The sequence below is a fragment of the Erithacus rubecula genome (assembly GCF_903797595.1).
Source record: "Erithacus rubecula genome assembly, chromosome: 22".
In the NCBI taxonomy this organism is placed as follows: Eukaryota; Metazoa; Chordata; class Aves; order Passeriformes; family Muscicapidae; genus Erithacus; species Erithacus rubecula.
In genome coordinates this window covers 4,257,319-4,284,021 of record NC_136674.1, presented here as the reverse complement: position 1 = coordinate 4,284,021, position 26,703 = coordinate 4,257,319, and the positions used below count along the sequence as shown (strand labels likewise).

Sequence of the window (26,703 nt, the reverse complement as noted above, 5' to 3'; positions counted from 1 at the left end):
GGCGGGGCGGCGGTGGCGAGGAACGAGCGTCCCTTACCGGGGGAAGGGCGAACCCGCGTTGGTCCCGGTCTGAGCGTCACACCCGGCCCGGCGGGGCGGCGGCTCTGAGCCCCGGTGAAGGCGGCAGGGACGTCCCCGAGGTTGGTGTCGGGCTGCGCCGCGGGCCCGGTGCGGGCGTGAAGCGGCGGTGGGCGCCCCGGGGGCGGCGGGGTGAGGCGGTGCCGGGGTCGCGGCGGCTCCGCCGGGCCGGGAGGTGCCGCAGCCGCCGCCCCTCGCTGCGGCGGGGAGCGCGGCCGTGAGGCGATGGCTGCGAGCAGCGGGATGCGTTTCTTGTTCCTTGGAGGGGTCTGACCTTCGTTTCTCGCCGCTCTGGTGTCCTGGAGCCCCCTGCTCTGGCGGTGGGATTCCCGGGTCTCTGCTCCGCGGGTGTGATCCCCAAACCACCGCGTTAGGCTTTCCAGACTCTGGCGAGGTGCTCCTTAAAAGCCAAGGGCATGGGAAAGCCCTTTTGGGTTTAATAAATGTCTGAAAGGTGACAAGCGATTGTTGCTCATAGTAAGGTTATTGTGGAGTCTCACAGTCATACCCACTGCTCCTTTTTTTTTTTTTTTTCTTCCCTGAATTCGACGATGTGAAGAAGGAAGGTTTCTCCTAAATTATTTAGGATAGATAAATGATGGGGAGTCGCAGAGACCAGATGACACCGGGTGGGAGTGCTAGTGTGGTAAACGAAATATGGCAGAAGGTTTAAGGAAGGTAACACGCCGCAAAATTGGCTCTGCATCAGCTCTTGGTATTCAGCAAAGAGCAGTTGGTGTCTTAACAATTCTTTCTTTTAAAACAACTTCAACACACCGTTGTAGCCTAAGAGGAATATTTTGAAATTAATTTAAAGGAGGAGAGGATGAACAGAAAACATTATTACACTGCTGAGTAAATGGTTGTCAGTTTGTGTCCTGGCTATTCTGGTTAGACCATCCCAAGAAGGGGACGCTGGAAAAGGCAGGGGCAGGAGCAGAGCAGGTTTTTGGGCAAGCAGTGTCTTTGTGTCTTCAGCTAGGGGGAGAAGCTTGCTGACAGGAGATGTGATCCATGTGCATGAAGTCATGGGCAGGTCAGAGAAAGCGAGGGGGGAGCATCATTTTTGTGTTCCTGACCGGAAATTATGATGCAGCAGGGCTAAAATAAACAGGCAGAAGAGCTTTTTCACACAACATGCTATTAAATGTGTCACCCTGCCACAGGACGTGCTGCCACCTGATAGCATCAGGGGTGGTGGGACCAGCAGGAGCATTGAAACCAACAAAGCAGGTATGGGAAGTTCCTGAGCTGTGGTGGCTGCCTGGATTTTCCCCATCGTTGGTCCCCAGTCATCACTTCTCTCTGTGTTCCTCCCACTGAGCAGGGTGGGAGTGTCAGGTTTAAATGTGCAGACTTCAGAAATCTGTGAAACAGCTGTAAAAGCTAAATATGAAATGATATATTGCTGATGTCAAGGCTGGCAGGCCCCAGTAGCCATGAGAAGTGCATGTGGATACCAAGAAATGTCTGTGAGGAAGAGATGTTGAGGTGCCCGTGAGGGTAATTTCTCATGGTGTGAGTGCCTTGCAGTGCTTCACAGGGATGTTTCTGTTAGCCTCCTAAGCTTCAAATTAAAAGATGCCAAGATGATTTTGTTTGAATTCTGTGGTGGGACACAGCCTGAAGACCATTGCTTAGTGATTAGTGTTAAATCTGCACATTCCAGCTCAACCATGGCTTGATTTGTTGGTTTTTTTTATTTTTCTGTTTTTAGAAAATGTATTGATTTCACTGAGAAGTTCACTGAGAGCTTGAGGGGGTGAAAGGGTAGTGTTGACTTTGCAGTTCGTTTGGGTTTTTCCTAGTGAGACATTTGTTGTCATTCTTCGACTCCTGTGGATGTACTTGGACTGTAAAAATTAATTTGGACTACTAAAATTAATTTCATGAGCATTTAATTAACAAAATTAATAGATTTGGCTTCCTTAGGCTCTGCATTTTGAGTTCCCCAGCTCTCTTATTCTCACAGAGCTTTCTGAATTCTCTGCAGTTTAACCCTTTGAAATGTGGCCATGAGAGCTGAGTGAGATGTTCAGTGGTGGCTTTGGCAGTGTGGTTCCCTGGATCTGTGTGATCCTAAATGGACTGTGAGTTGAATCATGAAGTGGCAGAGGTTAGAACCATCCCTGCCAAAGCCCTCTTTGCCCCCCAAAAAACCCCACAAAACAAGTGTTAATGTAGGATTGATGCAGTTTCTCCCACAAAGGATAGGGAGGTCTTTGCTGCACCCGTGCTGTCCTAAAGCCAAGGTGAGTACCTGGCTTTGTTGGTTTGTGTATTCATGCTGCTATCCTGAGGTTGATTGCTGAATAATAAAAATATCTTGCTCTGAGAGCACTGCTTGGCTATTCTCTGAACATCACTGAGGTTTCCTGCTGTAGCTGGGGAAATGTCAGATGTTTCTGCTTTCTCTACCCCACACCTGCTCAGGTGACTCTTGGGGACATTTCTATTCCCAATGTTCTGAGTAGCCAGCAGATACCTGGCTGTGTGGCTGATTTCTGAAATCCTCAGGTTCTCACAAAGCAGCACTTGTTCTAAAGGCCCTGCCTCACCTCACAGAGTCTGCAGCCCATGTCCATCTTGGGCCTGACCTGATCAGAACTCAGTGGTCCCAGTTAAAAGGAGTTTGTGGACTCTGGATCAGTGCCACTGTGCCCTTGAGCTGAGCAAAGTGCAGACACTCCTGATCAAAATAGCTGGGCTGGCCCAACACTCCTTGGTCCAGAGTCTTTACACCCTCCTCAGGTCTTTCCCTGTGTGACTACACCAAGTTCTGCCTCTGCACCACTTCCCTGGTTTATTTTGTTTTAAACTGCCTTAAATTAAGGCCTCCCTGGCACAGAGGGTGGGAGAGGCACCTTTAACCCACATCTGATTTAACTTCTTGCTTCTGCTTTCCATGCTCAGTGACATCCCTGCTGTCCTGAGGTGAATTTCAGCTGGAGCTGAAAGCACTCAGGTTTGTGGGTGGTTGGCTTGTGTGGAACCTGCTTGGCTGGATCATTAAATAAGATGGTTTTCTCAAGTCCTATTTGTTCCATGTGTCCAAGCAAATTTGAATTGACATGGAATGAAATTGCCAGGAAATTTTAGAGCAGCTGATGAGGAAGAAAGTTGGAATTGTGAGCTAAATACATCACTGGCAGAAAATGGTGGAATTAGATGTGGTGCTTTGATAAGGTGGGTTTGTATTGATTATGGGCAGGAGATAAGTAATGTTATTAGATTTGGGAATGCTCTAGGAAAAGCCACTCAGCCAGCAGATTTTTGTGTGTCAAAACATCCTGGTGAATACCTGGAGCAGGAGGATTGGTGATAAAGTGTGAAGTTGACAGAATATTCATACACAGGAAAACATAATCCTGTTTCTCTATTATGTGCAGTCACACAATTCATCAGTGGCATTGCATCAGGAACACACATTTAACTGGCATCAGTGCTGCCCTCTGAGGCATTGTTTCTGAGAAGGATCCTTAAATATATTTGTTTGACTTCTAAAATGTCATGTTCTGTGTGGATGCAGAGCAGTAGCCTTGGCCTGCTGTTGTCTGGAGCATCCTGCATAGAATTTGGCCACAGCCACATTTTCTGCAGCCAAGGAGTAAGAGCTGCTCTCCACTCGTGTCTGAAATCTGGCAGAGGTCTTCCCCTCATCTTTGTTGTGGCTTTTCTATAATGAGATACGGATGACATGTTTCTTGTGAGCTGCTTGTATTTTAAGACTTAAAAGATCATCCAAGATCAACCTTGGACCTTTTAACTCCTAACTGAGCACTAAGTCTCTGTTTTGCTCCAAGCTGTTGTGTTTGTGCAGCAGATGTGTGGATCTAAATCCTGCACCCAAAAAGTGTCATGGCAAAGCCTTGATCAGGTTGTCCCGTATGGGACTGATTTCCTTCACTGGGTTGTTTGCAGTAGGGAAATGATTGTGGGAATATTTTGAAGTGTGTTTGTTTAAGGTATCATTCCCTAATATGGAATTTTTTTCTGATATTTTTTTTTTTCTCTGTTGCTTTTGCATGTTTGTGTGTTGAATTACATCAGATGTAATTTAACATGGAGGTTTTGGCTTTAGATCTGACACCTCTGAACTGCTTTTTGTACAGCTCCTTCTCAAAGGCCTGTACTTGTTCCTGGGCTGACATTTTCATCCTCACAGCCATTTGAGGAGTTGGTTTGGTTTTCCTCATAGCTGACTCTTGTAAGGCTCAGTTGTTTTGATGTATGTAAAAAAGAGGTAAAAAAACCCCCTTCCTTTGAAAATTTCAAAATTATCAGTGAGTTTGTGACCACCAGAAATGGAAGGCTCAGAGAGACAGAACTTGGCAAACACTTTCCTTTGTGCCAAACTTGATTTATATTGTTTCCAGAAACTCCACTTGGGAAAAGCATCAAACAAAAGGTTCTGGGTATAGAAAATACACTGTGTTTGTAGTTTTCTTGTTGCTTCCTCAACTCTGGATGGAGGCCCCTGGCATGGAACATCCAGGCTGTGGCTGTGGCTTGTGGGGAGCCACAAACCCCCTGCCCCAAGCCAGGAGCCCCAGAGCTCTCTCCAGCTGCTCTGCAGAGTCTCACTCACAGCAGCGATCGCGGCTCAGTCGAGGCCCTTTTCAGGGTCACCCTGGCTTCGTTAACTGAGTGAGCATTAATCATGTTAAGATCCTAATGAGTTGGGCTGTGTGCCTGACACCATGCAGCATCAGTGGGAGCCTTCCCAGCGCGTGGGAGGGCGTGGGTGGGATGGAGGCTCTGGCTGTGTGTGCGTTCCAGCCGGGAGCGCTGCTGTGACAGCTCCTGCCCTCCTCACCCAGACATGGGTTGGCAGGAGCTGGCAGCCCTGGCTGCTGCCTTCTCCTGCCTAATCTCTGGTGACAGGGATGTCCAGGCAAGGTGGACACTGGGTAATTCTGGGCCTCTGTAGCTAATTTTGAAACCCTTCTTGCTTTAGCTGCCTTCTTTCCAAAACCTGGAGGGGGAAATGCTTGTGTTCTGCTTGCTCAGCTGACGCCAGGGATGTTTCCTCTTTCCCCAGCTGCTGTGTGAGAGGCTGCAGCCATGTCTGACTTTGTGGAGAGCGAAGCAGAGGAGTCAGAGGAAGAGTACAACCAGGATGGGGAGGTTGTACCCAGAGTAACCAAGAAGTTTGTAGAGGAAGATGAGGATGGTGAGTTTGCTGAATTGTCTGTGTTCGTTGCTGTTCTATTCTGCATCCCGTGGCTCTGCAGATGGAGCAATAACTGTGCTATAATAGCTGGGCCATCTGTAGTCAATAATCTCAGCTGTTTGAGTGCTTCCCTTCCTCCAAGTGGTTTTTATAATTGGCAATAAAAAATACACTACTTCACCCCCATGGGACTTGCAGTCACACAGTTTGATAGTAAATGGTAAAAGCAGAGGAATGCTCCCAGTGTGACCACTCCACCTGTTCCCTCTGCAGAAAGAGCATGAGACAAGAAGTGGGGATCTGGCAGGAGCAGCTGGCTGACTTCTGTGTCAGTCAAAGTGTTCAGTTAAAACTCTGTGTGGATGGTGTGAAGGAAGATGCAAACTGCTCAGAGCCAGGTCTCAGTGGATCGCCAATAAATGTCTAACACGTGCTGCTCTCCATCCCAGATGAGGAAGAGGAGGAGCTGAACCTAGATGATCAGGATGAGCAGGGGAACCTGAAAGGATTCATTAACGATGATGATGATGAGGAAGAGGAGGAGGAAGGCAGTGACTCTGGAGACTCTGAAGATGATGTTGGCCACAAAAAGAGAAAGCGCAGTAAGTTTCGTGACACAGTCCAGTACTGGCAAAGAGCACCCTCTGCCCTGGCCTGCATGAGCTGGGGAAGCTGTACCCTTTTGGGCTTAGTGCATTCCCAGATTAGGAAAGGGAGAGTCTGACTTAGTTCTGCTGTCTTCTTTAGCTTTTGATGACCGCCTGGAGGATGATGACTTTGACCTCATTGAAGAAAACTTGGGCGTTAAAGTCAAAAGAGTGAGTTGTGTGCTGCTGTTAATGGTGTGGTGTGGTGAGCACAGAGGAGGGTGGGCTCCAGACTGCTGTGAGCAGACAGTGCCTCCCATCAGCTCCTGCCCTCTGGGAAAGGGAGAGCTGAGTGCTTGCAGGATCTCTCCCTGCCCGAGCAACTGAGACCTAACTTCCCAGAGTTTGCAAAATACCTTTTTTGTTCCTAAAGTCTTCTGTACTCCTCCCTTTCTACCTCTCCAGGACAGTCTCATCTTCCATTCCTGTGTGCTGCTAACCTCAAGGTCAGCACAGGCTGTTATGGGCTCTAAAGCTCTTTCTGAAACATTGGAGTCACATCAACCAGGCCAGCACTGGTGGTGACAGCATGCAAGTGACTCCTGAGGGGGTGGCTCTTCTCCCCTGTGTGCCTGTGCTGTGCTGGGCTCCATCCTGCTCCCTCCCAGGTGCCTGCAGAGGAAGTGCAGTGCTGAGCCAGGGATTGTGAGCACTAACAAGGAATTGTCCTTGCAGCAAAAATTCAGGCGTGTGCGAAAAATGTCTGATGATGAGGATGATGAAGCAGAAGATTATGGAAAGGAAGAACATGAGAAGGAAGCCATTGCTGAAGAGATCTTTCAGGATGGTGAAGGCGAGGAAGGAGGGGAGGCTGTGGAAGTTCCTGTTGCTCCACAGGAAGAGGAAGAGGAGGAGGAAGAAGATGAATCTGGTGAGTGTGGGTGTTCAATTACATCCAACATTTGTCCTGGGATTAAAGCACAGGAACAAAGTTCAGGCTTTCTCTGAACTAGAAGTATCCAAAAGGCTGTGACCCTGTCATGGTGAAGCTCTTGTTGGTCTGATTAGTACAATCCTTAGAATTAAATGTTTCTGGGTGACAGGATTTGATTGTCTGTCTGAACCATTTTGTGCAGGAGCACATTATATGTGCTGAGGTCTTGAACACCTCCCCTAAGCTGCCTCAAAAATGAAAATGCTTCAGAGGAAGGCACTCAAGGCACTGTTTAGTACCTTAGCACAGTGCATGCCTGCCCTACCCCTATTCAGCATCAGCCTCTCATTGCTGCTACCTTACCAAAAAAGTTTCAAGAGTTCTTTCTGCTGTCCAAAGCAGCCAGGCCTTTTCCTGGCTGTGTTTTCAGTGCACTGAGCTGCAACTCAAATAACTTTGCCTGGAAGTTTGTTCCAACTTGTTACTGTGGTTCAGGCTCCTGGGCTGTGTGAGATTGCTGTAGGAGAAGCTGTGGGAGCTGGGCAGACTGACAGCCAGCAACAGCCTGAGTCTGTGCTGGAGGCACATAGTTGCACTGGCTGAGCTTTGTCAGATGTACCAGTTCTGTATCTGAGTTCCCTGACCACTGAATTGTTTCTCAATGTCCAGACATTGATGATTTCATTGTGGATGATGATGGACAACCTCTGAAGAAGCCAAAATGGAGGAAGAAGCTTCCAGGATACACAGATGCGTAAGTATTGATTGGAAGTTGGCCTGGAGCCTTGAAAATAGTGCTCAACTTATTTGGATCTTGCTACTGCAGAGTGATTCAGCTTGTGGTTTAATACTGCTGGTCTTTTTCCCAGAAGAAACCTGGTAAATTTAGACACAGAGCTTTTAGTGTGTGATTTCTGAAATGTGTGATTCCTTTTTTCCTCTGGATTTTTTAAAGGGATACCAGGACCAGGTCCTTAAGAGAAATATTTTGCAGTAAAGCTCAGAGTTTGTACCTATCCATGATTTTTTAGCCTGGGTGGAAAAATAAAGCTTAGACAATACTCCAGCCTCCTCTGTGTGACTGTAAAAATATTCTGTGAACTGCACTGTGAAAATTTTTTTTTTTTTTTTTGCTTTCCAGTGCTTTGCAGGAAGCCCAGGAAATCTTTGGTGTGGACTTTGACTACGATGAGTTTGAGAAGTACAACGAGTACGACGAGGAGATGGAGGAGGAGTACGAGTACGAGGACGAGGAAACCGAAGGGGAGACGCGCGTGCGGCCCAAAAAGGCGACCAAGAAACGCGTCAGTCGCCGCAGCATCTTCGAGATGTACGAGCCCAGTGAGCTGGAGAGCAGCCACCTCACAGACCAGGACAACGAGATCCGCATGACAGACATGCCTGAGAGGTTCCAGGTGAGGCAAAGGGGCTGCAGCTCTGCAGGCAGAAAGCGTTTTGGCTGCCAGGCCTGGGACCTGCAGGCTGGCAAGCTGCTGGGTGGGTTTTGGAATATCTTTTTTCCTTGCTTGACAAATGTACAGGCTAAAATTGCATTCAGGCATATCAGTGGCGTGGGAGTGGTTATAGTGAATCTGGGTTTAGCTCCAGTCACAGTGTCCCTGTGGCCACTGGGTGCCAGTGTTGCACTGCTGAAGTGCAGGGCTTGGGCTCTGTTGAGACAGCTTTGTGCTGGATGATGTTAGGAATCCCTTGAGCTGGACATAGGGAAAGCAAGATGCTGTGCCAGAGAAGACATGGGAAGTTTCTAGCTTACCTGTATGCCAGCCAGCACATAACTGACTTTACTCAAGGTGATGAGATTTACACTGCTCTTAACACAAAGTGCTGTTTGTGCTGGGAGGAATCCTTCTGGTGTCTCCTATATTTTTGTTTTAATTTTACATTATATTCAGATTTTCACTGAAAAATCACCTCCCTTTAGTGTATGTTAGTGTGATTCTGTGCAGAGGTTTATTACCCTTCTCTGTGAAATGGGATATTTTCCCAAGGACCTTTTTTCCCCACGCCAGTCTGTGCCACAGAAGGAAATTCTGTCTGTGATATCTTCTGAATTTAGGTGACCAGTTCACACATGTTGTCATCTCCATGGAGGTCAGTGGTGATTAGAGCAGCACCTCTGAAGGAGAAGTGGCTGAGACTGAGTGCCCAAGAGAGATTTTAGAGCTGCTTTATCTTTTGTTACTTTGTGGCTGCAGCAACAGAAGTGGTAGCAAGGCACATATAGATTGTAACAGAGGATATAACTGCAGAAAATTTGGAAGTCTGGTAGGAAGTGGAGATATCCTCACTTGATTTTTCACAGCAGACTTTGCACCATCACAGGCCTTTCCACAGGATTGTAGCTGCCTTTATCTAGTGTAAAGTGATGCAATTTCCTATATGCTCAGAATGTGCAGACAATCCTTGGTACCCCATAGCTGGGGGTCTCCAGAGGTAACCTGCAGCTCAAAACAATAATTTCCAGTCTTTTTGGAAACATGGCAGTGCAAACCCTGGTGTTGCCTGTGCCTCTACTCATGGTACTGTCTCTTCCCAGCTGAGATCCATCCCAGTGAAGAGTGCTGAAGATGATGAGCTGGAGGAGGAAGCTGACTGGATTTATAGGAATGCATTTGCAACGCCCACCATCTCCTTGCAGGTAAAGGACTGTGCCTGGGACTTGTTCCATTGGTCTGCTGATAGGAGTGTGGTGCCACTTTCATTTCTGGTCTTGAGCAGGTCATTTGATGTGCATGTCTTCATTTTTGCATCCATGAAACAGAGCAAAAAAGGAACACAGAGAAGTTGAAAGAACCACAGTTTCTCAGCCTTAAACTGTGGCTGCTCTTTTAAGGGATCAGCTCAGGCACAGAGTGAACACAATGTGTTTTTCATTTTCAGGAAAGTTCTGACTACCTTGACCGTGGACAAGCCAGCAGCTTCAGCCGCAAGGGGCCCAGCACCATCCAGAAGATTAAAGAAGCCCTGAATTTTATGAGAAACCAGCATTTTGAGGTAATTTGCAACTTTTCTTTATTACCAAGGTCTGTCTCCTTTTCTTGACAGGAGTAGCAGGACTGCTGGAAACATTTAGGACACATAGAAGGGGCTGAGATACCATCCCTGGTTGCCTCTCCTATGATGAAATGATGCCCCATTGGGAACTGCAACTCATCTTATGTGAGCTGTGGCAATGCAGGTTTTTAAGGCCTGTTTGACAGAGCTGCTGTCACTCTCTTTCCCTGATTCTGGACAAATTGAGGCTGAATGAGGTTGGGGAATTTCTCTTGAGCCTTGCTCAGTGCATCCAATCTGTTCTCTATAGGTATTGCCTGATGTTGCAGAAGTTTTTTGGCTTGTGTGGTGTATTCTTTGGTGGAGTAAGAGTTGCTCCATTAGTTTGTTGTCCACATGGAACAAGAGCTCTGTCTGGGCTCCTGGCTGCCAGGAGCAGCCCAGTCCTCTGCACAGGGGTGATGAGTCTCCTTTCTGACCCAGGTCCCGTTCATCGCCTTCTACAGAAAGGAGTATGTGGAGCCAGAGCTGCACATCAACGACCTGTGGAGGGTCTGGCAGTGGGATGAGAAGGTGAGGAATATTTTCATTGCTGGTTGTCCTATCAAGATTAGTCCTCCTACCTAGCCTGATATTTTCAGCAGTTTGTTTTTGGCCATGTTTGGGGTTTTTACCCAAGTCTTTTTGCATTTTTGATGTTGTATGGTAGTAAAGGGATGTCTGACAAAGTAAGATTCTAAAATATCCTTCCCTTTCTCTGAGTTCCTTCTGTATAGTGACATTTCCTGCCAGCAGTGCAGGTTACTTCTATTCTAACAGATCCAAATCTGGATTTTGGTTTTTTTCTGTTAATATAATACTTCTCTGAGATGAGACATGCCACCTGCCACATTTGGCTTTGGCTATGGATGAAGATTTTAATGATCTTTTTATATGACAAATATCCCAAAATCCTGGAAATCTCCATTTGGAAAGGGAGGAGGCAGATCACACACTGCAATGGGGTGTTTCACTGCAATTCCTTTGTTCTTGTGTTAGTGGACCCAGCTGAAGATCCGCAAGCAGAACCTGACACGACTGTTTGAGAAGATGCAAGCCTACCAATATGAGCAAATCTCTGCTGACCCAGACAAGCCCTTGGCTGATGGAATAAGGGCCTTGGATACTACTGACATGGAGAGGTAGGGTGCCAGGACTTCAATATTCATTCCAAAATGACTTAAAATATCCACTGACTTGCCCAAACAGCACAGGTGCTCTGGCTGCTGCAGAGTACCTGCAAAGCCAATAATGAGAAATATTTTAAATTCTTTTGGGAGATGAATCCAAGGGCTCCTCTTCTGCCTGACCTGAGTCAGAGCAGGTTCATTGAGTGTTCTGAGCTGCAGGCAGGGAGTAACATGCTGGCTTTCTGTAGGCTGAAGGACGTGCAGTCCATGGACGAGCTGAAGGACGTGTACAATCACTTCCTGCTGTACTATGGCAGAGACATTCCCAAGATGCAGAATGCTGCCAAGGCCGCTCGCAAAAAGCAAAAGAGAATCCGAGAGGATGGTGAAGAGGAGGAAGGTTTGTCTCCCCACATTTGATAGTTTTCTCCTTGTGGGCTGCTTGAAAATCCTGATTCAAAAAAATAAGAAGAAAGTTTGGTGAAAAGCCCATGTGTATGCACAAAGCATCTCTGCTGGACATTCTATCCCAAGTTAGTTCCAGGTCTTTCAGGTACCTTGTGGCAGGGGTGGCATCAGCAAACTTGATGTATGTTCCAATGTGCAACCCAGAGATACTCCTATTAAAACTGCAGGAGTGACACTGAAGATAGTATTTCCAGGGTCTTTTTCCAGCCCTGAATAATTTTAAGGCCACTGTGACCTTTGAGATGCCTTTGTGGGATTTAGAGGCTCTGTTGCACACTGTAGGTTGTATTTAATCTCTTTATTGTGCTTCTGACACACTCCAGCTGTCTGGATGCCTCTCTAATGTATCCTTCCTGCAGGTGAAGGGGAGGATGCAGAGGATGATGAGCAGAAGGGGCCTGAGCTGAAGCAGGCTTCCCGAAGGGATATGTACACCATCTGCCAGGCAGCTGGGCTGGGTAAGGCTCTGCTCTGTCCTGCTGAGCTCTGCAAGGTGCTGTGACTCACCTCTGCAAGGAGGTATTTTTGCTCACTATTAGTTATAATACCCTTGTCCTCATTGGGGTTTTTTGTTTGTTTGTTTGTTTGTTTTACCAGATGGCTTGGCTAAGAAATTTGGTCTGACACCTGAGCAGTTTGGAGAGAATCTCCGAGACAGTTACCAGCGTCACGAGACAGAGCAGTTCCCTGCAGAGCCCCTGGAGCTGGCCAAGGATTATGTGTGTAGGTCAGTGTGGGAAGGGGGCTTTGTGGACTTATTGTGGATGTAACACAAGTGAGATCACCTGGGCACATTTTTCCAAGCCTTCACGTTGCCTTTTTGCTTGTAGTCAATTCCCAAGCCCAGAAGCAGTGCTGGAAGGAGCTCGGTACATGGTGGCTTTGCAGATCGCCAGGGAGCCCTTGGTCAGACAGGTCCTGAGACAGACTTTCCAAGAACGAGCTAAAATCAACATTTCACCAACCAAAAAAGGGAAGAAGGTAAGGAAGGGAGCTCTGACTCTGTGGGTCAGTTCAAGGAAGGATCTAAATAATGTACAAATGCTTGTTCTCCCATGTCAGTGGCAGCTCTGAATAAACCTCTGAGCAGCACTGAGGCTGGGCTGTTGCAGAGCCCAGCTCAGCAGCAGGCTGCATTTTTAGTCTCAGCATTTTACTAGAGGAGATACTGCCTTCAGTTATTGAAACAGTCTTTGTTTCTCTGGGACTGGGAAGCAATTCCACTATGTCCTGCTGAGGAAGGAAATGCAGACTGGCAGGCATAGGACTGAGGGAGTATTTAAAAACCATTGTCTGCTGTGGCATACAGAAGGATCTTTCTTCATGAATTCCCTGTGTGCATGCTGACTATCTCTCCTCTTTCCCAGGATATTGATGAGGCCCACTATGCCTATTCCTTTAAATACATGAAGAACAAGCCTGTGAAGGAGCTGAGAGATGACCAGTTCCTGAAAATGAGCCTGGCAGAGGATGAGGCATTGCTCACCATAGATATCAGCATTGACATGAAAGGAGTGGAGGGGTGAGTTTCCACTGGCTGTGCCACCCTTGACTTGGCAGAGCTCATTCATGCAGTGCTCTTAGAGCACCTCTGTAACCCAAACTACATCTGGAAGTCATGGCCTGCTAGTTTCCTGCACCTCAAAGTCAAGCAGCCTCTCAGGGCCTTATTTTTTTTATCATCTTGTTGAGAACTTTTGCAGACATCTGTCTTACTTGAAAGCAAACTCTGAGACATTGGGATTTTTGTGGAAGATGATGCTCGTTTCCCAACTAACTTAGTCCCTTCCCTGCACATCTGAGTGGCTACACTGTGCAATGTGGGTGTGCTGGAGTGGCTGTGATCTGTCTACAGAATCACTTCAGCAGCTAAAGCATCATTTGATGGGAGAATTGGCTCTTCCCTAATTTTTCCAAGCAGCTACCCAAATCTGAGATGTGCAGAAATCTGCCAGTGATGGTGTCCATGCAGGTGCCTGGAGCCTTTCTGATCTTCTTTCTTGCAGTTATGGCAGTGACCAGACATACTTTGAGGAAATCAAGCAGTTCTATTACCGGGATGAGTTCAGTCACCAGGTGCAGGAGTGGAACCGGCAGCGCACCATGGCCATCGAGCGCTCCCTCAACCAGTTCCTCTACGTGCAGATGGCCAAAGAGTTAAAGAACAAGCTCTTAGTGGAGGCCAAGGAATATGTCCTCAAGGTGAGATGAGGCACAGGTTTGAGGCAGAGCTGGGCTTGCAGACACTGGCAGCTCTGCAGTGTTCTGGGGATAACTACTGACAGTTCTTGGGGAGGAGGATAAGGCAGGAATTGAGTCTGGTTCAACTTTCCCTCCAGAGGAGGGTTATGCCAATGCCCCTGCAGTGAATTTTCTCACTTCTCTTTGCCTTTTTTCTGCTTTCCCAGGCTTGCAGCCGCAAACTGTACAACTGGCTGAAGGTTGCTGCATACAGGCCAGATCAGCAAGTGGAGGAAGATGATGATTTCATGGATGAAAACCAAGGGAAGGGGATCCGGGTGCTGGGCATTGCATTTTCATCAGCCAGGTAGGAGGGAGGTAGTGGTGTCTGGATGCATGTCCAGCTTTAGCAGTCCTCCATGTCTGAGTGATCTCTGTTTGACAGGGACCACCCTGTGTTTTGTGCCCTCGTTAATGGAGAGGGTGAGGTGACAGATTTCCTCCGATTGCCACACTTCACAAAGAGAAGGAATGCCTGGCGTGAGGAGGAGAGAGAAAAGAAGGTGAGTTTTGGTGCAGCTGTTACTGAGATGAATGTAGGTAGCTCAGAATAGAAACCCTCTATCTTTTCTACTCTGGTTTTCTACTTTTGTTTCCAGGCCCAGGATATTGAAACATTGAAAAAATTCCTCCTAAACAAGAAGCCTCACGTGGTGACAATTGCAGGCGAGAACAGGTCAGTCTTTGTGCTGCTTCCACTTCCCAGTCTCTTTGCAGTGCTTTCCTTGTGCCTGTCTGCATTTTACTGTTTCCAGGACCCAGCTCTGTGCTCTCCCCTCAATCCTCTTGGCTGTCTCTCCCTAGGGATGCTCAGATGCTGATGGAGGATGTAAAGAGAATTGTTCATGAGCTGGACCAAGGGCAGCAGCTGTCCTCGATTGGAGTGGAGCTGGTGGATAATGAACTGGCCATCCTCTACATGAACAGCAAGAAGTCTGAGGTGAGCCTTCTGCTACTCCAGCTCTCCCTTATTCTCTTGCTCATTCATGCTGTGTCATCCTCCATTTGTTGTGCTGGCCTTGCATCATCCTCTGTCTTATATGTTCCATCTGGACAGTCACGTACTGATCTTTGGATCAAGACAAAACATCTTAGGCTTCCCTGAAGAGAACAGCACCAGCAGATGCACAAAGTAGATATTGATGTAGTCAGAAATGAGTGAGATTGTTCCATTATTAATTGCATAAGAGCTCCTGGGAGCCTTTCACCTCAGCTTTCTTTGCCCTGAGCACCAAGTGCTTCCTTGCTGCAATCCCTGTCTGATGTGTCTTTGCTGCCTGTGGTACAAAGTGTGAAAGCACCAGGAGGGTTTTCCCTGATCCAGTGTCCTGTTGCAGAATGAATTCCGGGATTACCCCCCTCTGCTGCGCCAGGCCGTGTCCCTCGCTCGCCGCATCCAGGACCCCCTCATAGAGTTTGCCCAGGTCTGCAGCTCTGATGAGGACATTCTCTGCCTGAAACTCCATCCTCTGCAGGTAAATTTTCCTTGGGCATGAAAAATCCTTCTCTGCAAGAGAAAGTGGCCTGTGAGAGTTTTGCTTTCAAAGAAAAGGTTTCCAAATCAAACTTGTGGAAGTTCTGCCTGTTCTGTGCCATACTCAGGCTACAAAACGCCTTCCTTTTTTTTTTTTTTGGTTCTTTCTCAGCCTTTAGGCTGTTCTCAGGGGTAACTCCCGAGGTGCAGCACAGCTCCTGGGAGCCAGTGTGTTGTGTTTGGCTCGTGGCAGAGGGTTGCACAGATCCATCTTTTCCAGGGCTAACACCCCTTCTCTCTGCCAGGAGCACGTGGTGAAGGAGGAGCTGCTGAACGCGCTCTACTGCGAATTCATCAACCGTGTGAACGAGGTGGGGGTGGATGTGAACAGGGCCATTGCTCACCCCCACAGCCAGGCTTTGCTGCAGTATGTGTGTGGCCTGGGACCACGCAAAGGCACTCACCTGCTGAAGGTAAGGAGGCTTCAGGGCCTGCTTACAAAACCAGCACATCCCCAGCACTCTGTGCATGCTCAGGAGGTGACTCAGGTGCCAAGTGCAGCTGACAGCTCTGTTGATGTGTGTTTTTACCTTGCTGTGCCTTGCCCCTAAGCTACTGGTGGACTTGTGTCCTTGAGAGACCCAAACAGCTCAGCAGATCCATCAATCCCAGCCAGCTCCCAAACTCACAGGAATGGATGTGCTGTCAGAGCGTCAAGACACCTCCACAGTGTAGAAAACACAAGGCAAAAAGCCAACACTTCTCCTGAGAGTTGGAGCTGTAATGATGTGGACTCATCATCTTTCACACAATGTTGAGACACTGTCAGGGAGCAACAGCTTAAGAGTTGTCATGGGTGTGTGTCAGATGCTTTAAACACTGCAGTGTGCAGTGTGAATCCTTTGTTGTTTTTTCCCAGACAAAAACAATTTGGGTTGGAAGGGACCTTTAAAGATCATGTAATTCCAACCCCTGACTATGGCCACAGGCATCTTCCTAAACAGGTTACTCAGAGCACCATCAAACTTGAATAATTCCAGGCATAGGAAGTCCACAACCTCTAAACACAAATCTTCAATATTAGGGTTTATACTCTTGCCTCTCTCAACGTTTATATTCTTGCCTCTCTCTGCAGATCTTAAAACAAAACAACACCCGTCTGGAGAACAGGACCCAGCTGGTTACAATGTGTCACATGGGACCCAAAGTGTTTATCAACTGTGCTGGCTTCATCAAAATTGACACAGCATCACTGGGTGATAGGTGGGTGTTGGGTTGTGTTTGATGTCCTATGGGGTGTGGAGTCAGTGTGAGTGACAGGCTGACCTTCCCTGAGTCAGTGTTCCCCAGAGTTTCTGTGTGGCCCCTCTGACTTCAGGCCAAGTTCAGGTATTGCTGTTATTAATGTGATTCTTACAGCTAAACTTGCACAGCAGCAGTGTGAACTGCAGAAAATTAATTATATGGCTTGTTCTAGTGTGAAGGACTCTTTGTGGTCAAGAGGAACTAAACTAAAACCAATTGTTCCCTAAAATAGTTGTCATGCAGTCATCAGTAACCCATGGGCACTTCAACTTAATTTCTGCATGGTCATTCCAAGTATTTTATTTTTTCTAAAGTTTCAAACTTGAGAAATAATTCAGCAATTTGGCTTCCTCTTAAACCAGTAGCAATACTGGGAAGTTTATAGAGCATTAAGTTACTGGTAACTGCACAAGAGGTATTTTGAGGACAGCTGTAACCTTGTTTCTGAACCTGACTGACTGCTTTGTACAAACAGTGACTTACTAGAAATGTGCTTTCTCCAGGATTTTTTGTCTTGGAAAAGCAATGTAAGAAAGGGATTCACCCAGGTGTTCTATGTTGAGTGATCCAACCCCTCTAGTTCCCTTGATTCTTGCAGGATACAAATCCCAGAGATGCTGGGGGCAAAGTGTGGCCCATCCAAACAGCTCAGTGGCAACACTGAATTTGTGTGAGGAGAGAAACTGCAGAGAGCCCTGTGCTCATAGGGCAGCTGCAGTATACAGGGATCAAATCCACCCAGCATCCAAAATGCCTGGCTGTGTTTTTGGAGCTTCAGACTGCAGTTTGCCAGGTCTTGCCTTGGCTCCTGTTGGTTTAGCAATGAATAATTCATAGTGTCCTTTTTGGAGTACTTTGTTCCATGGAAGGAAACAGTGGTGCTCAACAATGTGCTTGATCACTCAGCTGCTGGAACAGCTGGAACAGCTCAGAGCCCTGATCTGAACACTGGTTTTGTTTCAGCACTGATTCCTACATTGAAGTCCTAGATGGCTCTAGGGTCCATCCTGAAACCTATGAATGGGCAAGGAAAATGGCAGTGGATGCCCTGGAATATGATGAGTCAGCTGAGGATGCAAATCCTGCAGGAGCTCTGGAGGAAATCCTGGAAAACCCTGAGCGCCTGAAAGACCTGGATCTCGATGCCTTTGCTGAAGAACTGGAAAGACAGGTGCATTGAGGGTTCCTGGTGCTGAGAAACAGAGGGGAAGCTCTGCTGCCCAGCTGAGATTCTCATGTTTTATTGCTTTATCCTTTTTAGGAGCTGGGCATTAGCTGTGCTGTTGTAAAATGTATAAACAGCCATGATGAGCAGTCAGTGTCTGACAATGGCATGTAGTAAATGCTTGCAGGAAGTACACATGGGAGGCAGTCATTAAACTGTTTAAGCTCTTCTCCCTGATTTTTTTTCTAAATATGTTTGACCTCCTCAACATCCTGTGACCAAGTTTCACCATTTGTTAGTACCTGCTGCATTCCCCTTTTTTAAATTTTCTGTTTCATAAGTTGCTTAAGTTCTTCCAAAACTTACACAGGCTTCCCTACTGACCCTCTTCCTGCTGCTCATGTCTTTATAACCTCTGAATCCCACACAGGGCTATGGTGACAAGCACATCACTTTGTATGACATTCGAGCTGAGCTAAGCTGCAGATACAAGGACCTGAGAACCCCGTACCGTTCTCCCAACACAGAGGAGGTCTTCAATATGCTGACCAAAGAAACTCCAGAGACATTTTACATAGGTACATCCCTGTCCACATCCCTGCTTTCTGTCCTCCTAGGTTGACACAGGATGTGTGAAGGTGGGGCAAAGGGATCTGAGTGAGTGTGGTGCTGGGACAGTGCTTGGTGGAGTGTGAAGCAGCTTTTCAAGTACTTAAGTGGCCTCCTAACACCTTCATGCATGAATAACAACCTTAGATGGAGGGAACTGCCCAGCTCTGCAGTTTTTCATTCTTTCTTTCCCCTCTCCCATCACCCCACAGGTAAAATGATCATCTGCAATGTGACTGGGATTGCCCACAGGCGCCCACAGGGAGAGAGCTACGACCAGGCCATACGGAATGATGAAACTGGCCTTTGGCAGTGCCCTTTCTGCCAGCAGGACAACTTCCCAGAGCTCAGCGAGGTGGGGCTGCTTCTCCTGACAGGCCTGCCTTTGTCAGGAGCCTCCTATTAGCAGGAATCTTGTGTAAGGTTCTTGGGACACAAGATATTGGAGCCAAGATTGTGTCCACAGTGCCCCAGGATCCCAGCCTGATGTGGTCTTTGGCTGTAAATAAAATCTGTTGCACTTCTGACTAATTGCTTCAGTATAGATTTGACAAGTCTTTTATGGCTACATTATGGCTTTTAGAGTGAAATGGACCTGGGGCTAAGCTGACCAGTTCTTTGCAGATACATAAAGTGTTCTTGTTTGTGGTCTGGGATTGTGTATTATGCAGAGAAATTGCCTGTGACACTGAGAACAGAAGGCTCTGCCACCTTCTCAATTTTAAGAACTTATCTGGACCACCTGCTGCTTAATGCAGCTGTACTTTAGGTCCCTTCTAAACACTGTGAATTCCAGCCTGGGTAATCCGTGCCTTTAAACCCCTATAGTGTTCATTAGAGACCAGCCCTGGCTACAGGCTGGTGTTCAGGGTCTAAAAATGTCCTGACCTTCCTGGTTGCAATGTTCCATAAGCTGAGCAGAACTGGAGGAGGAAGATTGCATTACTGGGTAGCATTTTTTGAAGTCTTCTGTCCCCTGCCCTTCCATAAGTCTCTGCTGGCTGCACCACTTTGCTGACACAGCTTGTTCTGAGTATGAACTGCTGGGGCTGTTTTGTTTCCATGCTGAATGATTTATTTACTTTTGCCTTGCTCAAGGTTTGGAACCATTTTGACAGTGGCTCCTGCCCAGGTCAGGCCATTGGAGTGAAGACACGTCTGGATAATGGTGTTGCTGGCTTCATCCCAACAAAATTTCTTAGTGACAAGGTGGTCAAGAGGCCAGAAGAAAGGGTGAAGGTATGAAAGCAGTGTATTTTCACACTCCCAGTTAGAGCTGGAAGAACCTGGAACCAATACCAAAGATTTAGAGTTTGGTTAATAACACCGTTCTTAAATGACTTTTCCGACCTAATTTTCATGTAAGGACTTTAAATCAGCAGGAAGTTCAGGTTTTGGCTAGTGTCCTTGTCCCACAGTGCAAATCTCCCTTGGCAGCTGGTGGGACCCTGTTAATCAGTTAACATGTTGTGCTGCAGGAGGATTTATTGTCATCTGGCTGGAGTCTGGGTTTAGGAGACCAGAAGGCATTCTAATGCAGAGCTGCCCTTTGTTTCTGACTTTCTAAAGAGTTCACAGAACTGCTTTTGGACAGGCAAGGGTCATTTTCCCTCTTATAGCTTTTTCTTCCATCTCCATTAATTTGTGGAGGCCATCAGAGTTACTGGTCCTGCTCAGGATAGGGATTGGGATTCTGAAAGAAATGGAATAACACCTTTTTATCACATGATAAAATATCTTTGCTGTCTTTTTGGGTCCCCAACAGTCCGTGCAGGTGATGGATAATCCTGTAAGCTCAGAGGTCTCAGCATTTCTTTAAAGAGTTATTAATTAACTTCATCATGGTCAACTGAACTAAGACATTGCAGTTTTTGTGGGGGGATTTTCTGCCTCACATTTTATTACAGCAGTCCTTTGGGTGTCTGCTTCTGAACACACTTAACTGGTTTCTTGCACATCTTGAAGTCCAGTTTTGCTGCTGCCATTGTGAAAGATACTTGAAACAGAAAAGGTTAATTGTCCTCCCCCTCCAGACATTCAGTCTTCCATATGGTGTGGGTAATAGGTAATAGATGTGCTGGAGAACTTTTTCCCTTAATCTATTTGATTCTGGCCATTTTTGGGATCAGTTAGCTTTCAGTTCATGTCGAAAGATCACTTTTAAAGGTTGTATCAGTCTGAAGTAGCTGAGGTGATCTGTACCTCCTCAGTGCCAGCAGATCCCACATGGATTGTTCTGTGGCACAGGGATTCTGGTGTATCTGCCAAACCTGCTGCTCACCTTGGCCTTGGCCTCCTCTGCAGGTGGGAATGACCGTCCACTGCCGCATCATGAAGATTGACATCGAGAAATTCAGTGCAGACCTGACCTGCAGGACCTCAGACCTGATGGACAAGAACAATGAGTGGAAACTGCCCAAAGACACCTACTACGACTTTGACTCTGAGGCAGCAGATCACAAACAGGAAGAAGACATGAAAAGAAAGCAGCAGAGGACAAGTGAGTTCTCTTAATCTCTCTCTCTTGTAATTCCAGCCTTCCCAGGCTGCTTCAGGACAATCAGCACAATTAGGTACAGTTGCATTAAAGCAGTTCCTCTTGGAAGGCTGAACGCTCCCTTTGTTCCCCAGCATACATCAAGAGGGTAATTGCTCACCCATCATTCCACAACATCAGCTTCAAGCAAGCAGAGAAGATGATGGAGACCATGGACCAAGGGGATGTGATTATTCGGCCAAGCAGCAAAGGGGAGAATCATCTGACTGTCACCTGGAAGGTCAATGATGGCATTTACCAGCACGTGGATGTCCGGGAAGAGGGCAAGGAGAATGCCTTCAGCCTGGGCTCCATGCTCTGGATTAACACAGAGGTAAAGCCCTGCACAGCAGGAAGGGGTAGGACTTACTTTACAGGTTGATACAGCCCTTCTGTCCTTGTAGCTGCTTTCACATTCTTGGAGAGTAACTTCCAATACATTCTCTGGGTCCTTAGACAATACTTGTCTTTTTTTTTTTTTCTCAAGGATTGCTGTGCAGAGTGTATGACCAAATGCACCCTAAATACTTCTTTAAATGTGTTTATTCAAAGGAGTTTGAAGACTTGGATGAAATTGTTGCTCGTTATGTCCAGCCAATGGCTTCTTTTGCCAGAGACCTGTTGAACCACAAATACTACCAGGACTGCAATGGTGGAGACAAGAAGGTGAGACAATCCCAGGATGTGGTAACTTCTTAGGAAGATATCCATGGGCTCTGTGTGCTGCTGAAAATGTGGGCTCCCTTGGAGCATTTATCTTTTCTCTCTCTAATTAGAAGCTGGAAGAGCTGCTGATAAAGACCAAGAAAGAGAAGCCAACATTTATTCCATACTTTATTAGTGCCTGTAAAGATCTACCTGGTAAATTCCTCTTGGGATATCAGCCTCGAGGCAAACCAAGGTAAGTGAGAGGCAAGCCCAGCATATGCACTGAGTACTGCCTGTACCAAACCTCAGCTGCTAGTTTTTCTTCCAGCTCTGTGAGAATCCCTGTAAATCACACCTCCTCTTTGCCAGGACTTGGCCTCCTGACAGTGGAGGACCTAATTCTAGCAGTAAATCTCACCCAGGAAACTCCCATGTTTCTTAACCATCTGGCTGCCACAAACAGCACTGCCCTGTGCTGTGGGTGTTGTGGGAGTGTAGGCAGGGAATGATGGATTTTTCATGGAAAGGCAGAGTAGTCTGAAGCAATTGTGATTTAACTTTATTGAAGATAAAGTGTCTTGGGTGGATCTATCTCTTCTTTATGAGTACAGCCATTGCCTGTGGTTTTAGCCCATGCCTGTTCTGAGTGTCACCTGTCAGTGAGTGACTGAAACAGCCTGTGATGTCTCATGCTCTCCCTGCTCCTCCCAGGATAGAGTATGTGACAGTGACACCAGAGGGATTCCGCTACCGGGGCCAAGTCTTCCCTACTGTGAATGGACTTTTCCGATGGTTTAAGGATCACTATCAGGACCCTGTTCCAGGTGAGCAGCCTAAACTTCAGTGTCTCAGCCCTTTTTTTATCACACAATATCAGGGACAGTTATTAAAGGACAGTTCTGACTTTTTTGTCCCGAAAATGCATCCTAGGATTTTTCTATATGTGGGAAGTTTTCATACTAAGAGCTCTCCTGAGAGTTAATCTTTCAACAAGTGGGCTGTGCAGCAGTGTCTGTACCAGTCCCTTTCCTTTCCTTTGTCTCCCTCACCATACAGTCCAGCACACACCATTCTCTGTAGCAAACCATTGTGCCAGGACAACTGTTCACTCCGGTGTTTTTTGTTAAATCCTGCGTTTCAGACCAATGGCTAATCTTCCAGGAGAATTAATCTCCCTCTTGGTTGGTATTTTACACAGGTATCACCCCCAGCAGTAGCAGTCGGACCAGGACTCCAGCCTCCATTAATGCTACCCCAGCTAACATTAACCTGGCAGGTCAGTGCAGTTGGAATTTGCAGTTGCAGTTCCCAATTGGAACTGGGATGTGAGCTGCTCTTCCAGGCTCCACTTCTCCTGACGCAGTGTGTCTCCCTTGCAGACCTGACACGTGCAGTGAATGCTCTGCCACAGAACATGACCTCCCAGATGTTCAGTGCCATTGCTGCAGTGACAGGCCAGGGACAGAACCCAAATGCCACCCCAGCACAGTGGGGCTCCAGCCAGTACGGCTACGGAGGCAGCGGAGGCGGCAGCAGCGCGTACCACGTAGGTGTCACTTACATTTCTGCTGGCTTCTTGCTGCTAGAAACCACTGGGAGCTAAGGAACCCCTCATTGCCTGAGGTGTCCCAAGTCTTAGTTTTGCCCTTGTGGTGCTGCACAGGCTGGATTCTTGAACAAGGTCTCCTTTTGCTTCCCGTGACTGCAGAAATGAGGCATGTAACACAGCCCTGCTCCGGGGGCAGTTGGAGCAAGGAGCAAACTGGTCTGGCCCCCCAAGGAATGTGGCAGGGTGGAGAGGGGGGATCCAGCAGTGAGGGCACACAACCTTCTGATTGTGCCCCGGAATTGGCAACATGAGCTGCCAGAGGAGGAGATTAGCTGGGAAAGTATGCGCTGAGTTTGCAGGGCTTTTCAGCTCAGCGCTAATCTCTGAGCTGCACCGGTGGGGAACACCTCAGCCTGACCCAGCACCCAGGGGCTTTGCAGGGAGTAAGATGGAATTGGACAGTTTTGGCTCATGCTGAAGCCTTTCTTCATGTGTGCCTGCTCCCAGCCCACTCTGCAAGCTCTCAGCTGACACCGAGGCAAATTCCAGCTGCAGAAGGACTGAGGAGCCTGGGTGCAAAAAACACACCCAGCTGTTGCACCCAAAGGAGAGATGCTGCAAGACAAGGCTTGCAACAAGGAGTGATCCTCCTTTAGAGCACCTTGGGAGGCTTTCAGGAAGTTTGGCACAGTAAATGCTGAGCTCAGGATAGGCAGGGACTGTGGGTAACCTGATGTATTAATCATCTAGACATCTGAAGAAAAGGGAGGTGAACACTGGGAGGCAAAGGCACTAAGCTCTTGATGGGACAAGCAGCCAGCTGGCTTGGGATGTGGGAGGGAGCCATCCTGGGAGCTGCTGCACCTTCTCTGCAGCCTGCAGGGCAAGAATTTATCTGTTCTTCATGCCCACTGCAGGATCTCATTGCTGCTGGTTTGCCCCAAGTGTCTCTTGTGCTGCTTGGCTCGAGCATCTCCTCTTGGGCTGATGCTGGTCCCAGCTCCCAGGGCAGCAAATGTGCTGTGCTCAGCAGGTCTGGGGGCATGCAGAGTGAGGGTGGGCACCCTCCTGGGTGAGCAGGGCAGTGCAGAACCCCCCCCAGCCTGGCAGAGTCCACTCTCTGTCCCCTGACAGCCTCTGCTCTCCACAGGTCTTCACAACTCCAGCCCAGCAGCCGGTGGCCACCCCTCTGATGACCCCCAGCTATTCCTACACTACTCCCAGCCAGCCCATCACCACGCCCCAGTACCAGCTCCAGGCCAACACCACACCCCAGTCCTCCCAGTCGCAGCCATCATCCAGCTCCAGGCAGAGGCAGCAGCCAAAGTGAGTAGCTTTGAGTGCTCATGTCCATGTCCTTGTCTCCATTGTTTTTTTTTTATTTTTGTGGAAGCAGCATGATGGGGTTACTTTCCCCACGGGGAGGGAGGGCAGGGAAGTTTTCCTGTCACATCTCACATTGTCCCCTTGTCCTTGCAGGACCAACACCCATGCTGCCATCGACTGGGGCAAGATGGCCGAGCAGTGGCTGCAGGAGAAGGAGGCTGAGCGGAGGAAACAGAAGCAGAGGTTGACCCCTCGCCCCTCTCCCAGCCCGATGATCGAGAGCACGCCCATGTCCATCGCCGGGGACGCCACGCCTCTCCTGGATGAGATGGATCGATAGGACCTGACACCCGACACCTCTGCTCTCTCCTCCTAGGAAGGGGGAAGGAGAGGGAACAATAGGAAGCGACTTCCCTTAGACACATAACTCCTGTTTTATACGTCGTGGGATGGTGGGAAATGACTCTTGGTGATGTGCACCTGAGCGAGAGAATAGACTTGGCAGGGCTGATTTAAAAATATATACTATATATAAGAAAAATATATCGTAGAAAGGAACACTGCATCAGCCTCTGCGTTCTAGGCTCCGGTTTTGAGGCACCTTGGAAACTTAGCAAAGCAAAACATGAGGTCAAAGGAGTCTGTCCTTGTACATGCACAGCACTCTGCTTTCACCCCAAAGACTGGGAAGCAAATGGAGCTGAAAGTGCATTGCCCTGGAGTGAGCCTGTTTCCTTTGGATTCTCCCAAACCCTGACTGCCACCTCCCCTCGTCCCGAGACCACAAAGCAAAGTCGTGGGGGTTGTGACAAACGAAGCAGAGTTCTCACAAAGTTCCTGTTGTTGTTTGCTCCATGTTTTCATGCGTGACAGGCTCGGCAGAGCCTGTGCCAACCCCAGCTGTGTCTGCAGGGGTCCAGCACAGCGGCTCGGGGTCTTGCTGGAGATGCAGCTGTTGTACCAAAGGCTTGCTCTCTCCTCTGGCTTCTTTTGGAACAATATTTATTTAGTTTTGACTATTATTTTTTTTTTTAATCAGACTGCGAAATAGAGCGCCAGCCTACGGCAGCTTCCCCGAGACACACACGTGGGATAAAGCACCACGGAGCAGCCCGGAGTGCATGGCCTCCTCCTCTCTACCTGCTTCCCCTGCCCAGCTGTAACCAAGAGGGGTGAATAAATAGTGTTTTTACTGAATGCTAGCTCAGAGGTTTTCTGCCTGCACCCTGCCCTTACCCTTAGGATTTGCTCAGAGCAGAGCTGCGTGGTGGAAGTCGATGCTCCTTCTTCCTTTGTTGCTTGGTGTTGCCCTCTGTGTGCTGGAAGTTTGGCAGAGAAGCCGATTTCTGTTGTTAAATAATAAGGTTTTGTTACGGATGCACCACGTGGAGACATCACACCGACGTGGGGCACCTCCCTGTGGCTATTGGATAGGGAGGGCGCTGGGAAGGGGTGGATAAAGTGGATAATTTGTGTCAGAAGCAGCGAGGTGGGATGTTCCTGAGGGATTGCCAGCGACTGGAGAGAGATTTCTGAGAGGGAAAGTTCCTGCTGCACACACTCTCCCCTCTCCGTCTTTGTTAGTAGGGATTTTCTATGGAAGCAGAGTCTTTGTTCCTTCCCAGTGCTCCTGGTCAGCCTCCTTTGCTAGGAAATGAGCAGGAACAGCAGATCTTAGGAAACAAAGGTCTTCTTTGCATCTAAATGCTCCTGAAGAATGGCAGCCACCCGGGAGACAAAGCAAAGCTCTTTGCACAGAGAAATGCAGGTCCTGGCTTCAATGCCATCCCCTCTGCTGTGCTGAGGGGCTAGCAGGGTCCTGTTCCTCCCAAAGCCACCCAGGCCAGTGGGGAGAACCGTGGGCTGGGGCTCACAGCTCCGAGGTTGCAGGTGGATGAACCTGTCGCTATTTTCTTATGTCATGAGACTGTACAATAGGAATTTGACTAGGAGCAGCTCCTTACTGGTTGGACCTGGAAGGGGGGGCTAGTTGTGTGTTGTAGCCTCCTTTCTGGCTGTCTTTGTTTTTAGTTTTCCCTCGCTGTCAATAAAAGTTCTACTTTTGGAAAGCTCGTCCGCATGCCCCGCCTGCGTGCTTCCTGCTGGGATGCTGTGGCTGCCACAGGGGCTTTGCCCCCACAGAGGGAGCAAAGCCTTCCTCCACCCTTGGTATTCCCCCCTGGACTCGTGTGATCTGCTTATTTCAGGGATTTGGGATTGCTCTGCATGCTCCTCGGTGTGGGGTTTGCTGTCTGCTTGGCTCCTGGTGCTCCAGCTTTTTCCAAGTCTGGAATCTGGTGAAATTAAGGATCCCCACCCACCAGGAAAGGACACAGGCACCATTCTCTGCCCCAGCTCTTCCCAGGCAGCATCTGCCTTTTTCCCAGGGCTGGAAAAGCATCTATTGTCCCACTCTAAGGAGCTTT

The 26,703-nt window shown here is 48.1% G+C and overlaps 1 protein-coding gene across 1 annotated transcript; it reads left to right on the top strand.

Annotated features, from left to right (window-relative positions):
• Position 1: 1 nt before the first annotated feature.
• SUPT6H (SPT6 homolog, histone chaperone and transcription elongation factor) lies at positions 2-26,349 on the top strand. The gene is made up of 37 exons (XM_079324750.1): positions 2-140; positions 5,120-5,251; positions 5,701-5,853; positions 5,999-6,069; positions 6,574-6,769; positions 7,442-7,526; positions 7,914-8,187; positions 9,330-9,431; positions 9,674-9,787; positions 10,271-10,360; positions 10,826-10,968; positions 11,205-11,356; positions 11,784-11,882; positions 12,022-12,151; positions 12,255-12,405; positions 12,792-12,946; positions 13,431-13,626; positions 13,833-13,972; positions 14,051-14,168; positions 14,265-14,341; positions 14,470-14,605; positions 15,003-15,140; positions 15,445-15,612; positions 16,275-16,402; positions 17,408-17,615; positions 18,040-18,187; positions 18,431-18,573; positions 19,317-19,457; positions 20,523-20,718; positions 20,850-21,088; positions 21,307-21,420; positions 21,531-21,655; positions 22,114-22,226; positions 22,601-22,678; positions 22,782-22,948; positions 24,102-24,277; positions 24,431-26,349. The coding sequence occupies exons 2-37, from the start codon at positions 5,143-5,145 to the stop codon at positions 24,615-24,617; spliced, it is 5,160 nt and encodes a 1,719-aa protein (XP_079180876.1). The 5' UTR covers positions 2-140; positions 5,120-5,142; the 3' UTR covers positions 24,618-26,349.
• The last annotated feature ends 354 nt before the right edge of the window (positions 26,350-26,703 follow it).